This window comes from Parus major, chromosome 1A, assembly GCF_001522545.3.
Source record: "Parus major isolate Abel chromosome 1A, Parus_major1.1, whole genome shotgun sequence".
Taxonomy (NCBI): Eukaryota; Metazoa; Chordata; class Aves; order Passeriformes; family Paridae; genus Parus; species Parus major.
Genome location: NC_031773.1, coordinates 43421496 through 43434738, shown reverse-complemented (window position 1 = coordinate 43434738; position 13243 = coordinate 43421496). Strand labels below are relative to the sequence as shown.

Sequence of the window (13243 nt, the reverse complement as noted above, 5' to 3'; positions counted from 1 at the left end):
CTGTGGATGTGTTGAGCCTTTTGAGAAGTAAAAAAAATTTGCCTTATTAATAGTAAAACCTTGGAAGAAAAAAAAAAACAACATGGGAATCTGGGTACTTTTAAGAATTTCTTCTCTGTCACACCCTCTCTCCTCTCATGGTCAACTGTTTTTTTTGCAGTGTAATATTCCATACTAGTATGTTTTCATCTTTTAAACTCAGAAACATGGTCTCGATGCCAGTATCTCCCATTAGCTACAGTGGCACGTACAAGACAAGACTCTGCTACTGTTCATGCCTTATAGGTGTAAGTAGGTATTCATAGGTTTCTAAAAATGAGGCAGGAGTCAGCTCTCTAGTGTGAAATAATTGCCTCTCTGTAACTTGCTGAAAAATATTCCATGTACCTGGGAGGATTGCATTGGAAGAGAAATGTTAAGTCTGCAAGCCCTTGTGATTTATCTCCACTAACCTTCTCAATCCCATCCCTTACACACTGCCCTTTCTTCCAACCTGTTCTGACTTTACTTTGTATAAAATTTGCATTCACTTATAAATTTTGCATAGGTTCATCTTCTCTTTTTGACTCCATGGGGTGGCACATCTTGAATTCTTGAACCACTGAGTCGAGCAAATGACGTCCCAAGTGCTTCATTTGTTCTCCTCGTGTCTGGCATTCAGTTGCTGCCTTTATCAGCTGGTACTTACATGGCTACAGCAGGTTTTTATCACTGCACGTGGAACTGACGAGTAGTTTTTGGTTGTGCAACCCAGGAGCCTGAGGAAAATCCCTGAGCTGTCTTTTGTCAACCGCCTCTGCCCCAAAAATGGCTTTTCAACATCAGAACTGCATTAATAAAATGTTTATTTAGCACCTTTCAGGTTGAAGGATCCAAAAGCACTTTACAAATAACTACACACATCATCACTGAAATGCATCCAAGCAGAAAATCAGCAGACAACTCACTGCATACATTTCAAAAAGAACAGACTGTGGCCAGCTGCTCGGCCAGAAAGCAAAGTTGAGGTTCAAATGACCTGTCACAAATGGATCGGATTTGGGGTTGGCTTTTAAGGTCTCATCTGAAAAACCAACACAGTAAAGCTGCATTCAAGCCAATTTAGCCACCTCAGGAACCTGAAGATTTGCATCAGCCCTGCCAGGATTAGAGTCTGTGGTGCCATGGAGTCTGCCCTAATCCTAACCTGACATTTAGATGACTAAACCATCCCCTCAAGGTAGAGGACATACCCAGTAAGTTCAAGTTGCAAGTATATAGCAACACAGTGCTGTTTTTTCATCCAGAATTCAGCTGTTTATACATAAACATCCCACATGTACAGTCTCTGCCTCTTTGCAAGCACCAGGCATCAATTTACAGACCTGTAACTGTTCCAGCTCTGGGGGAAGGGGAAACGTGACCTTCAGAGCTAGAGTAGCACAATAGTCTTTCCAGGGAAGTCATAGAAGGCACTTGGCACAGCTGAACAAAGCACCTGGAAATTATCGGGAATGATCCTCATTCCCTGGGAGGACAGAGCTTACCTGCACTCTTTTCAGCTGTGATGTTAACAGTTCATAAGAAGTATAGGCCAGATAAATTCTGAGCAATGTCTCATTTTCTACAGAAGTACTCTCAAATGCTGGAAACGTCTCACGAACATACACAGCCCAGTTCCTCCCTCTTGCAACTTGACAGAAGAACTTGGGTGTAAATGTGGCTTTGTTACTCTTTGTTACATCTCCTGGCTGTAACATGGATCATGTTTTCCACTTCAGCAAAGAAAAATTATAAGGCTATTCTTATACAATTTGAAAGCACTTAATACAAAGTTACATTAATACACTGCATCATATGGCCTATCCGTGGAGAAAATACTGAAATACTACCATAGGGCTGTTCAATACTAGGTTTTTTTTCTTTCAACTTTTTATCTTAATACTAGAAAATGTATAAATCATTTACATGACTTTATGCAAAAGAAGGCACAGCCGGTTATAGTTTACACAAGCGCAATGCATAATATGCAGAAAAAGGGATTAAAAAGAAGCTTCACATCCCTGTTAGATACATTGTTGCAATCCATTAAGAAAAGTACTTCATCAACAACAGAAGTGTTCAACACTTGAGAGCTATGATATAAAAAAATTATAATTCATTTAATGCATAACAGATTTATATATACTTTTATATATAAACACTGTTGAAAAATGCTAACATAATAAAAGTAGATTATCCATGTAATGAAAAGTGCAAACCATAGTAATAAAGGGTTTCACAATGTCCTTCTCATGACACAGGAAAAACTAGCCCATAGGAATGAAGTGTTAAATCCACCAATACATCCTTGGTGTGATAAGGCATCATCAGGATTTTTGAGCATTTGGAGAAAGCAGTACTGGTGAAGAGGCTCTGTCCAGACTGGGAAGTGGCACTGGTATGTGACCATTTAGCAGAGTTGGAAACTGTAAGGGACCAAAAGGTAAAAATTACTCTTTATCTCAAAACATTCAGCCCAAGAAGCACATGGATTTAGCATTAGCAACTGGCTCCAGATGGTTTCAAGAGTTGTGATGTCTGTACAGTAAGACATCTACCAAATGCCTACATCAGCCATTAGGAATGCAAGAGAGAGGACAAAACCTGAATAATTTGTAAATGCATGAGGATATAAAAATCTGTTACTGGCTATTTTTTATATAAAAGTTCACATAATACATTTATCATCACCCTGGAAAAATGAACACTGCAGAGGAATCTTTTCCATCCATTCTGCTTCCAAAAATATTTTTCAATCTACACAGTATTAATTACAATACATCCTTTTTGTCTTTCTTTTATGCAGGAAAGAGTTTGGCAAAAGTGAAAGTTGAGATGTAGTTTTTAGAAAAAGTACAATTGGAGATACAAAGCACAGGGAAAGTTACTCTCAAGTAATTACAGTTTCTGAATTAACTCAGAAACTACAAACTAGCTACTCCATTCAGCAGGTGAAGCAGAATGTATTGTCATTTATTGTCACCTGCTGCTTCAGAAGTACTGTGCAAAAAAACTTATCCGGAACAGAAGCCATGTGTTCCTAGTTTATGATGGCATTGTGACTGCACCTTGCCTGCAGTGGAGGGTATTGACTAGTTCTTAACGTCTGACCTGAGAAAAAGTAAAGTGGTAGGTGGAAAAAACTTGCTGCAGCATGAGGCAGGAATTACCCCAGTGGTAGATACTGATCTGGCCTCGAGGCCCAGCTCCATGAGCTGTGCTGGGTTTCTGTTGGCTTGAGGGAGACAGAGCTGAACAACTTCAAGCATCTGGTGTATTTTTACCCCTTATCAGATCAGTCCTTGGACAGCCAGCTGTGGTGTAACCACGCCCTGCACATAACCTGCTCATAACAAGTTTACTCTTCCACTCGGATGGTAGTTGGCGATACCTGTCTTCCACCACTCGTGTAGAGCTGGGCTGAACAGTGCGGTGCTGCAGGGGGTCTGGCACCGTGCTCCTGGGGTGGCCCCAGCTGGCTGATACCTCTGCTTTAACCCTGCCAAACCTCAGGAAATGCTTCCATCACTTCTGCCAAGATTCATTAAAACACAGAACCTGATTACAAGCTCTTCCCTGGGTATGCATGGAGTGTGGGCTGGCCTGTGCAGGCAGCCTGAGGAGAGCTCTACCTGACGCCTTCACTGGTTGACCCGTCACTTCTCAGTGGGCTTGGCTGCCATTCAGCTGTGGTTTTCATTTCCTATTTGCTGTTAAAATAAGGCTTTGTGCTCTACAACTTGTCATCTTGGCCTTTGCTTGAATCCATCATCAAACATAAGGCCCTTTGGGTCTCTCAGAAGGAAAAGCCAAGGCCACTCCTCACTTTCAGTTCCCTCAGTGAATGGCCAGCATGTGTCCACAGAAGCTCATTCCACATCTTGGTGCAGGCACTTCTCAGATGAAATGTCTGGCTGTTTCTAACTATGTGTGCAAAACTAAGGTCCAGTAGGGGTTAATGAGTTTATCTGAAACACAGATAAGGAGCCCTGAGCTCCATGTGCAGCTGGAGGTAGAAAGACTGACTATCCCGGTGCAGACAGTACTTGAGCTGTCTTGAGCTAAAGCCCTAGGTTTGGGCAGTCAGACTCCCTAAGGTTCTGAGACCAACATGGGGTCCCTGTCCAGCAGTAGCCTTCTCCTGTTAGTGCTGGCCCTCCACAGCAGTCAGGGTGTTCATTCCTGGAGTGTCCTTGCACCTTCAGCAGTCTGCAGATGTCCACTGGGTTCCTTGCCAATCAGGAGATCAACATCATTTCTTCTGTGACTTAGTGAATCAGCTGTTTTGCAGCAACTACAGCTGGAGCTGCAAATACCATCCCTGTTATCTTCCTCTTGAGCCTTAGGCAAATGCTGCTGTGGCCATCATGGATTATTTAATAACTTCTGTATTTACCACATCTCTATAAAACTTTGAGAATTTCACTCTGCCAATACTCAGGAGAGAGTGGGCACAACGCTGCCTTTCTGCTGTTACATACAGCAAGGTCATGCTCAGAGGTTATGTCCTTGGTTGAGGGCACATGGATAATTGGCAGGAGAACTGGAAATGGAGCCTTCAGGTTCAGAGAGCCTTGTCTTTCTGAGTGAGAAGTAGCTCATTAGGACAAAAGGATAAACCTACACTCACCTCACTGGGTGACACCCAAACTGTCTTGGTTTTCCCAGTGTCCATGTTCCAGCCCTCCTGGCTGGTCACTGGCTGGTCTGCAGTCTCTTCCTGCAGCTCTGAGAGCTCTGTCACCTGCTCTCTCTGGGGTCCAGCATCTATTTCTCTTTCCTTCACACAATATGTGTGTGCTTTCTGCAGCAGACAGTGCCCTGTAAGTGCTGACTGTGCTGCCAAGGATTGGAAGAGGGTACAAGTAAGTAGGCCTCTCTTTACAAGTGCCTGTTAATGGCTGTATTTTTTGGATCTGTTTGAAAAGCTCCAGACTGATGTGAGGAGATGTTCCTGCAATGTCTCTTCCATACATGTGCATTTAGCAATGAAACCTGTGCATTGGGAAGACCTACCTGGAACAGAGTGTTTGGTCCCTGCAGCCTGGCAGGACTCAGAGGAGCAACAGGACTGAGGCTGCTCCAGAAGTGAATGCTGGACAGCAGTGGGCTGGGGGTCAGCAATAATCCATTGGGGGTCTGCAAGAAAAAAACCACACCATGACACACAGCTCAGAGTTACAGCTCCACACAGCACTCATCACCACTAAAGCCTTACACAGCATCCACTGGCTCTATTTTCCAGTGAATTCAGATACACAGCATAGTCAACAGCAGCTGCCCATTGAGCCCTGCTTCCTGTCTCTGGATACCTACACATTTAATATTCCTTCATATGCAAATTGATTTATTTTCTGTTTGCTTAACGAGATGCACAGTTATTGTTTATTTGAACCACAGTCACCCAACTGTGTAACATACAGAATAATACCATGTGTGCCCCAGTGCCTGCCAACACCACCTAGTGTCCTTCAGAATCAGTTTTTGCCTTTTGAAGGGCAGCAATTCCTTGACCTGACTCCAGCTTTTGAAGCATTACTGCAATTGTGCCTAGAGCTGAGAGTCACTGCTGGACTTCCACATTTACTCCCCTGATGGCGCCTCTTTGTAATGGAAGGGGCTTCAAAAAGCTGGCAATGCATGGGTTGAGCAGGGAGAGACAGGTGTATGGCTGGGTGCTCAGGGGGAGAGCAGAGAGAACAGCTATTGTTTGAAAATAATCAAAATGGCAAGAACTTAGAATCCCAGACTTTTCCCAACTCAGAGGTGCCTCCTTCCAGTGCCACGATGCAGAAGAATTGCTGGGATTGCCCTCTGCATTCTTAAAGTGCAGCTGGAGGAAAGGTAGAGTTAGAGCACATGAAAATCTTCATTCAAATGGAGGATTATGTGTATTCTGTATCCAGAATAACTTTCATCATGCCAAAAAAGAACATGTGGCACTTCTGAAAAAAGTATTTGGCAAAATGAGTTAATATCACCAGTAATCTTGATGCCAATTAACAAAATCAGTCCTCTTTAGCAAAGCACTTAATGGAATTTGAGTACTCACTTAGCAAGTAAGTATGTGCTGTGTCAAACAACTGCCTCAGTGCTCTTCTGAACTGGAGCATCCTTTTGTCCAGAGTTTCAAATACGTGAAGAGAAGACAGAAGATAGAGAGTGCCTGCACCTCCCTGTAGTAACCAGCAGGTCATGTATTCTGGTGCTCCCCACCAGGGCAGAAATACAAACTCCCACACAGGGCAGCTGCAGCCAGGGGTCTCCCTTAGCAGCTGCTGATGCCAGGGCCCATCACACCTGCCCCTGCCAGACCCTGCAGAGAGCAGGCTCACACAGGCACTGCCATGGCTCCGGTACATTTCGAGTACCACAGACTGATCTGCCAAGCAGCGCCCGAGGCATCGGCTGCCGTGTCTGGGGCTCTGTGCAGGCGCACGGGAACACAGACCTGCTGTGACGTGCTTGCACTGCAGTTCACAGCAGGGTCAAACAGATAGTTTGGCACCAGCAGAAGAGATGGGAAAGACAAGGAGAAGCAAACAATAAAGTTATCTTGGTGATTCTGAAAGGCTGTTTAATACAAAGACCTTGGCTTGAATGGTTTTGCTAACAAATCTCAGATGAAGTGGGGTTCGTGGAGAAATGTGTAGGGAAAGGACATTGCCACCTTCCTTGTGCTAAAGGTGGATCAGAAACACCAAACCCCATGGAAGAAACCATGTTTGTCCCAAGGAGCAATAAACCTGTGGTGTTCCTGGGAAAGCAAAAGGTGTTGTTGCAGTAAATCAGCAGGTCACAGGAGTACCAGTCAGGGTTGGAATATATCTGCAAGCCAACAAAATGGGCAAAGAGTGGGTGCAAGCCTGGCAAGGAGAAGACCTCAGTCTTCATTTCATCAAGTGACAGCTCTTGCCAAAAAAAACCCAAAAAAACACTTGACAAGCAGGCACTTGTCAAGAGTTCTTTACAAACACTCTTCCCAGGACCATGATGCTTTCATGGGGAAGGAAATCAGCAGCACCAAGCAAGAGCCCCTTTCCTGTGCCACGTTTCAAGCTGATGCTCTATTGCCAGGCAGCTACCAGTGGAGATTTATGAGACAGACAACACACTGAATTAGGTCAGGATAAATACTCAGATCTACTTACAGAAGAGCCTACTAGCCTTAAAACCAAAGATGCAAGTAGCTAGACCCAACAACATTCAACTAAGGACACAGTACTGTGTCACCTTTACCAAGAACTCCAGTGAGCTGCCTCTATTCTTTATTTTTTCTCTAAGAAGAGAAAAAATAAAGAATAGAGATATCTATTTATTTTATCTATTCTAATCTGCAGATATCTAGAACTCAAAGTGCAGTTCTTGAGGGGGTCTTTTGAAAATAATGAGGAAAACTTTGAGGTGTTTATTCCTACCTACATGTAGCCAAAGCCAGTCTGCAGAGAGACCTGGAAAACTGAGTTGCCCTCCATTCATCTCTGGAAGCACGCTAACATGCCTAAAACAGTGCTAAGGCAAAGCTCATATCCTTCAATGAGCAGAGCACTAATGTCTGCAAGTTCTTCCAGAACCAAGAGCCAGCCAAAGCAAGCCTCCAAATCTGTTTAATATTTAATGCAAAAAGAGCACAGGACCTCACAGGCTTGTTCTCAGTATTGCCATCAGCCAAGCATCAAAACCACCAGAGGAAACCTAAGTGTAAACAACACCACAGTTTGGACAGGCAATCCCTAAATTACATGTGGAAATCGATGTGTCACTTCATTTTGTGCCCACATGCAGCCATACATCTCATATTAGATGTGGAAGTTCCATTGGGAAGTTCCTGCTTTAAAAACTTCATTGTAATCTAAGCACAGGAGCAATTTAAATAGAAATAATTCATTGCACAGACAGAATTATGTTAAGCAATGATGCTCATGGCCCCTGACTTGTGTGGCAATGTATGTAAGTACAATCTTGTCATTTCTAGCTGTTAGAAAGCAGGCAAGTGCTGTCACATACATTTCTGTTCTAGAATTGATTGTGAGTAACATGTGCCCTTTCACAGCATTCCACCTGAGAGTATTCCTCATGGCCAGTAGGTACAGTGGAAAGCCATTTGAAATATCCTCTCAGGCAGCAGTACCTTCTCAGAATATACATCAACTCCTAGAGCAGACATCCTGTTCTGCACCTGCCCTTGGCAGCAGGTGTTTTACACTGAGATCTGATAAATCAGAGAACATTTGAGCTATGATGCATGTTCTTCCTTGGATAATGTGATGAACAGCAGATTTCCACTCTAAATTATGGCTTTAGTTGTATTGCGTTGTGATATTACAGTAATCTGAATGCAGCTGCTACATAATTTTCATTTTATATTCACTAGGACAAGTATTTAGGATGCAGGTGCTTCTTATCCACACTTTGTAAAACTTCTGTAAAAAGAAGGCAAAAGGAGAGGATAAAAGCTAAAAAGCCAAAAGTTTAAATAAATAGACCCAGGAACAACCCTACACAGATGCCATATGCCTCTTCTGTGATAGGACAACCTGTGGAAAAGATTTGTGATGGCTTTAAGTTGGGTAACACTCATCACAGCCTTAGCTATGCCTCCTGCTAAAGCAGTGCCACAATCCACAGCGTAATTCCCTTCTACATCTTTCAGGGCAGCAAGTACACCAGTTTATAGGTGCATGGGAAAGTTAAATATTCAAAGAAATAATTACAAAACAAGGAAACAAATCTCTGTTCATCCTGTGGTTTGGGGCAGCAGCAGATGGGTTTGAAATAACTCACACTGTCATTGTGTCTGGTTGGCATCTGATGTTGTCAGATTTGCTCCCTATGAAAAAAATACTGTGGTTATACCACAGCTAGAGGTTGTAAGTTTGTCAGTGCATCTCAGTTTTGGTTTGCCACACTTCTGTTCTTCCTGCCAAACATAACTTCACTTAAAGGCGTTATGATGCCAAAAAAGACAGGTGTCAGCCCACAAACTGCTCTTTCTTGGTGACACAATTTTGTATCTCAGTTACAGGTGTGCCTGAGCTGCACAACCTCGCTCTGAAGCCAGCTGACAAGCTCAGGAGAGCAAGTGCTGTGCTGCCTGAGAGCACCTGCCAACACTCTCACTTCTGCCAGGCCTTTGTGCCGTGCATCAAACACCTCCAGTACCTTCAAACAGGGAAGAGGTGATGGGATTCTGGGTACCATGTGCCTTCTAGGCAGTCTGAAGTAAATAAGGGCTTGTAACACACCATTGTCCTTATTTATTTACTGTCCAGTTTGCTACATTCAATGCTAGTATTTGCATCAGCTGTTACTTCAGGGCTGGGCATCTTGGGGGATGTTCCACATTGGGATAATTTTATTATTGGAATTTTTTTTGTCTGGTTTTGAGGTGGTGTTGGAAGACAAAACTCACCAATGAACATACTGAGTCATATCTATATGATTTTCCTCTTCTGCACTGAACTCCTAGGCTTTTTCTCATAGACTAGCTTGAAAATGAGAACTCACTGTTGACATTACCACATATATGTTCTTAAAAAGAACAAAATAACCTTCTGGTAGGTCTGTGCTGAAGAGAAGCTCTGGCAAGTGCTCTGTAAATTTGTACAACCTCAGAAATTGAAACTGATTTCAGAGCTTAGAAACCACCATCTTAGAAACCACTTAATTTGCTCCGTACTCACAAATTAACAAAAAGGTCACACTGTTTGAATGGATGCAACATCTAGCAGAGAAACCTAACCAAGCATCCCACATGCTTGAGTTGTGACCTACAAAACCCCTGTGGTTTTCTTTCTGGCTTTTTTTGTTTGTTTTGTAGATCTGGAGGCTGGTTTGAATTGATAAACAATTCACTAATGGCTGCTCATCTCCTTATTCTTTCAGACAGTCTGTGAACTGTGATGGCTTTTCCCACACTCAATTATGAACAAACACCAGGAGAAACCTGCTTTCCACCCCTTGTACAGAGCATTGCTGTGTTTCCCTCTTTCCCATGTGTTGGGGTTTTTTTCCATCACATGGTGACAGACCCACAGAGCTAACACTCTTGGCCACATGGAAGGAATGCCTGGAGACAGGCCAGTCTTACCTGTGCAGTGAAGAAAGCTGGAGTCAGGGATCCTGAAGGAAGCGCGGGGCTGTTGAGGGCGATGGAACCGATGTCGGTGCTGGAAAGAATCATAGGTGGGGCAGAGATTTCCAAGCCTTTGGGTTTTTTAGCCTTTGGGGGAAGAGATGGGGATTTGGCCTTGGAGCCTGAGGAGAGGTTCAGAGGCTCAAGGGAATCCGAGTCGTGGCAACTGGAGTCAAGGAAGAAGCTCTTGTGTTCTGTAGGGAGGGGTGAGGTGGGAGACAGAGATGGTGATCTGGAGGAAGATGACGATGGAGATGAAATGCTGGCACTGTTGGGTAGCATTAAGGAAGATATTTTAGCTGATACTGAAGAGTTGAGGAAAGCAGAGGCAGCTGCTGTTTCAGAAGTAGAAGGCAACGACACCATGGGCCTCGTAACTTGTTTGTCTGTTTTGTTTGTCACAAATCTGATAACAGTCCGGACTTCTTCAACTGGTGTGTTTCCTTCTGACTTCTCCAGTTTTTCTGTTTTGATTGTCTTGTAAGGGTCTGGCTGGTTCTGCAGAGAGTTGATAGTGAAAGAGGAGTACAGGCCAGAGTGGATATACTCATTACGGCTTGTGCTTTTCAGTGCTGACAAGCTGTGCTTGTGCTGATCCCTGCTCTCCGAAGGCATCTTACAGTCGCTGTCCTGCAGCAAAAGGCTCTCTCTGCTGATTTCCACAGCATGTGGATCCATTTTTAAAATCTCAGGAAAGGAGACAAACTTGTACACAAATTTTTGCCCGATCACTTTCTTGATGATATTCTGCAAATAGAAAGAAGATGCTAGAAAGATCAGCATTTCAGAGGCACCCAGTACTGCACACACAAGGGCAGGGGGCACTGCTCCCTCTTCAAGCTATGCAGGCCGTTTTGTGGGACTCCAAATGCTGATCATCCTGGGTTACTCCAATACCTCTCTCTGCTCAGCCAGGGAGTCAACTCCTGGCTCTTCACGGTTTCCAAGAAAACCACCATCACTTGGTGACAAAGACCTACTGGTAGCCTGTTTGAGTTCTGCTTCTTCTAAAGCAGCTTGGGAGTATTTTCTTTTTAGTAAAAGCAATTCTGCTGCCTTGTGGATTCCAGCCATGCCACCACTTGCATTCCATAATAAAGGCAAACTCCTTCATTCATGCCTCCTAAAACTGACACCAACTACCCTGAGGATGAAGTACTCTCAGAATGTCTGCAGGAGACAAAACTGCCTCAGCCTCCTGGCCCCAGTTATTCACCCTCTGCTCCTTAACATAAGGAAAGGATTGAGATTAAGAGTGGCTGTCTTTCTGTCAATGATCATGAACTTATGTCTGTGCCTGCCCTTGCATGAGCTGGAAAAGTACTTTTGTCCTGTGATATCCCCTGCACCATCTCCAGGTCTGCATTAGCCTCAGGATGCTCACTGGTGCAGGCAGAAGGTCTTTATCAGTCTAAACTGACTATGGAAATTAATTACTGAAAAAGTCCCAAACCTCTCAAAGGTTTGTAGAATCATTTATTTTTTTTCTTGAAGTGTCCCCTTTATGTAAAGAGCTGATTCCTTTTGAGACTTTTTATGAACATCCTGTTTCTAGTCCTAGCACTCCTCCTGCCAGCCCTTGGCTTGCTTGCTCTAACGCAATTCCCAAGGATATGTGAGCTCCTCCACAAAGGCACTTTATGGCATAAGCCTGGCCTCAGGACTGGAACATTTACCACCCTAAGCCAAGTGCTGTGGAACAAAAGAAGAAATATGTCCTGAGACTTCCATGCTAATTTCTCTCTTCTTCAAACCCCTGGTGGAGAGTTTAAGTTGCCTCTGAAAAGCCCTTTCCAAGAGGCTTCCCTTTAGTCCAGCACATCTGCTGCATCTCCAGCTGCTATTCTGCAGACATCTGCTTTGCTGTACATATGGGAATGTAAATATTTACAGATTTCCTAAAAATCTAATTGGTTTTTCATTATACCACAGCTTCTGACACCAATAGTGGAAACATTTGTTAGACTGACTGAAAATGAAAAAGAAGGAAAAGGAAAAGAAATGTCACTTTTCTCTATGTATAGACAACATGTAGTGCTGGGTGCTTGTAGTGCCTGCACTACACCTTTTTCAGTCACAAAAACAAGGATCATTTTGTGAAAGAGGAATCTGCACTTGGGTATCAGAACCTCTTCTGTCTTTCAGCTGAGCTACTGCACTCTGTAATTAATTTGTCTGAATGTCCTGGCATTTCTTTCAGACACCTTCTTAAACACAAAACTAACCCTCCAAAGAACCCTGGGATGCAGCTTTGCATCACAGGTCAGGAGCTCTGGCACAAATAGAAAATGCTGTTTCCCAAGTTGATAACAGGGATCTGTACCAAAGAGAAGAGTTAAACTCAGCAAGTTCAGACTAAAGGCACAAACTGCCCTTTTCCATGCTGAATTGTACACACATCTACCCACCTGACTGATGCTGCAGTGTCTTTTATTGCCCTCCAAAGGTTCAGGACAAACAGCCCACAGAATCTCAATCTGCATGAGCTTTAATTCCCATGGCTTTGGACTTGGCCTAGATTTTTTTTTTCCACTGCTAATTAGGTGCAACATTGGATGACTGCACTTTTTTCTGCACTCTAGATACTGCATTCTTTTTCCAAAGAGGAAAACCTCCAAACTACTCACATACCAAAAAAACCCATCCCAACTGGATTTTTGTTTTCTTTCTTTAATATATATTTTTTAATTTAAAATAATGCCTCACCTTTGCTCCTGGTGACTTTGAATTATTGTTGAATCAAGCACTAGAAACTGAGATCCTCCTTGGAAAATGTGACTCCCAGCAGAACAAGATTAAATGTATTTAAGGATCGCTCTTTTACACTGATGCAGGCTTGAAACAGGGGAACATTGCTATAAAAAGCAACTGAACGGACTGGTGAGTTTATACTTCCTTTGTTATTATTAAATACAGTTATATTTTAAGAACATTGCAGTGCTGCTCCTCCAACTCTGCCAGCCTGCAGCAAAGGCCCACTTAACGATGGCTGGAGATGAAAAGATTCAAGTGCAGATCCCTCAAGCACTTTGCAGGCTTCTCTTAAATGTGTAGCCTGAGGAAATCTCCACCAACGTGAAAGAGAAA

At 43.4% G+C, this 13243-nt stretch overlaps 1 protein-coding gene across 1 annotated transcript in view; it reads right to left on the bottom strand.

Moving 5' to 3' along the window:
* Positions 1 to 828: 828 nt before the first annotated feature.
* The window catches only part of ELK3 (ETS transcription factor ELK3), a 35740-nt gene continuing 23325 nt past the window's right edge, over positions 829 to 13243 (bottom strand). The window contains exons 3-5 of the mRNA XM_015627302.3: positions 10112 to 10903; positions 5038 to 5160; positions 829 to 2447 (exon numbers count right to left, since the gene is read on the bottom strand). Coding sequence (XP_015482788.1) covers positions 2349 to 2447; positions 5038 to 5160; positions 10112 to 10903 — 1014 coding nt within the window. The 3' untranslated portion in view covers positions 829 to 2348. The remainder of the gene's footprint in view (positions 2448 to 5037; positions 5161 to 10111; positions 10904 to 13243) is intronic.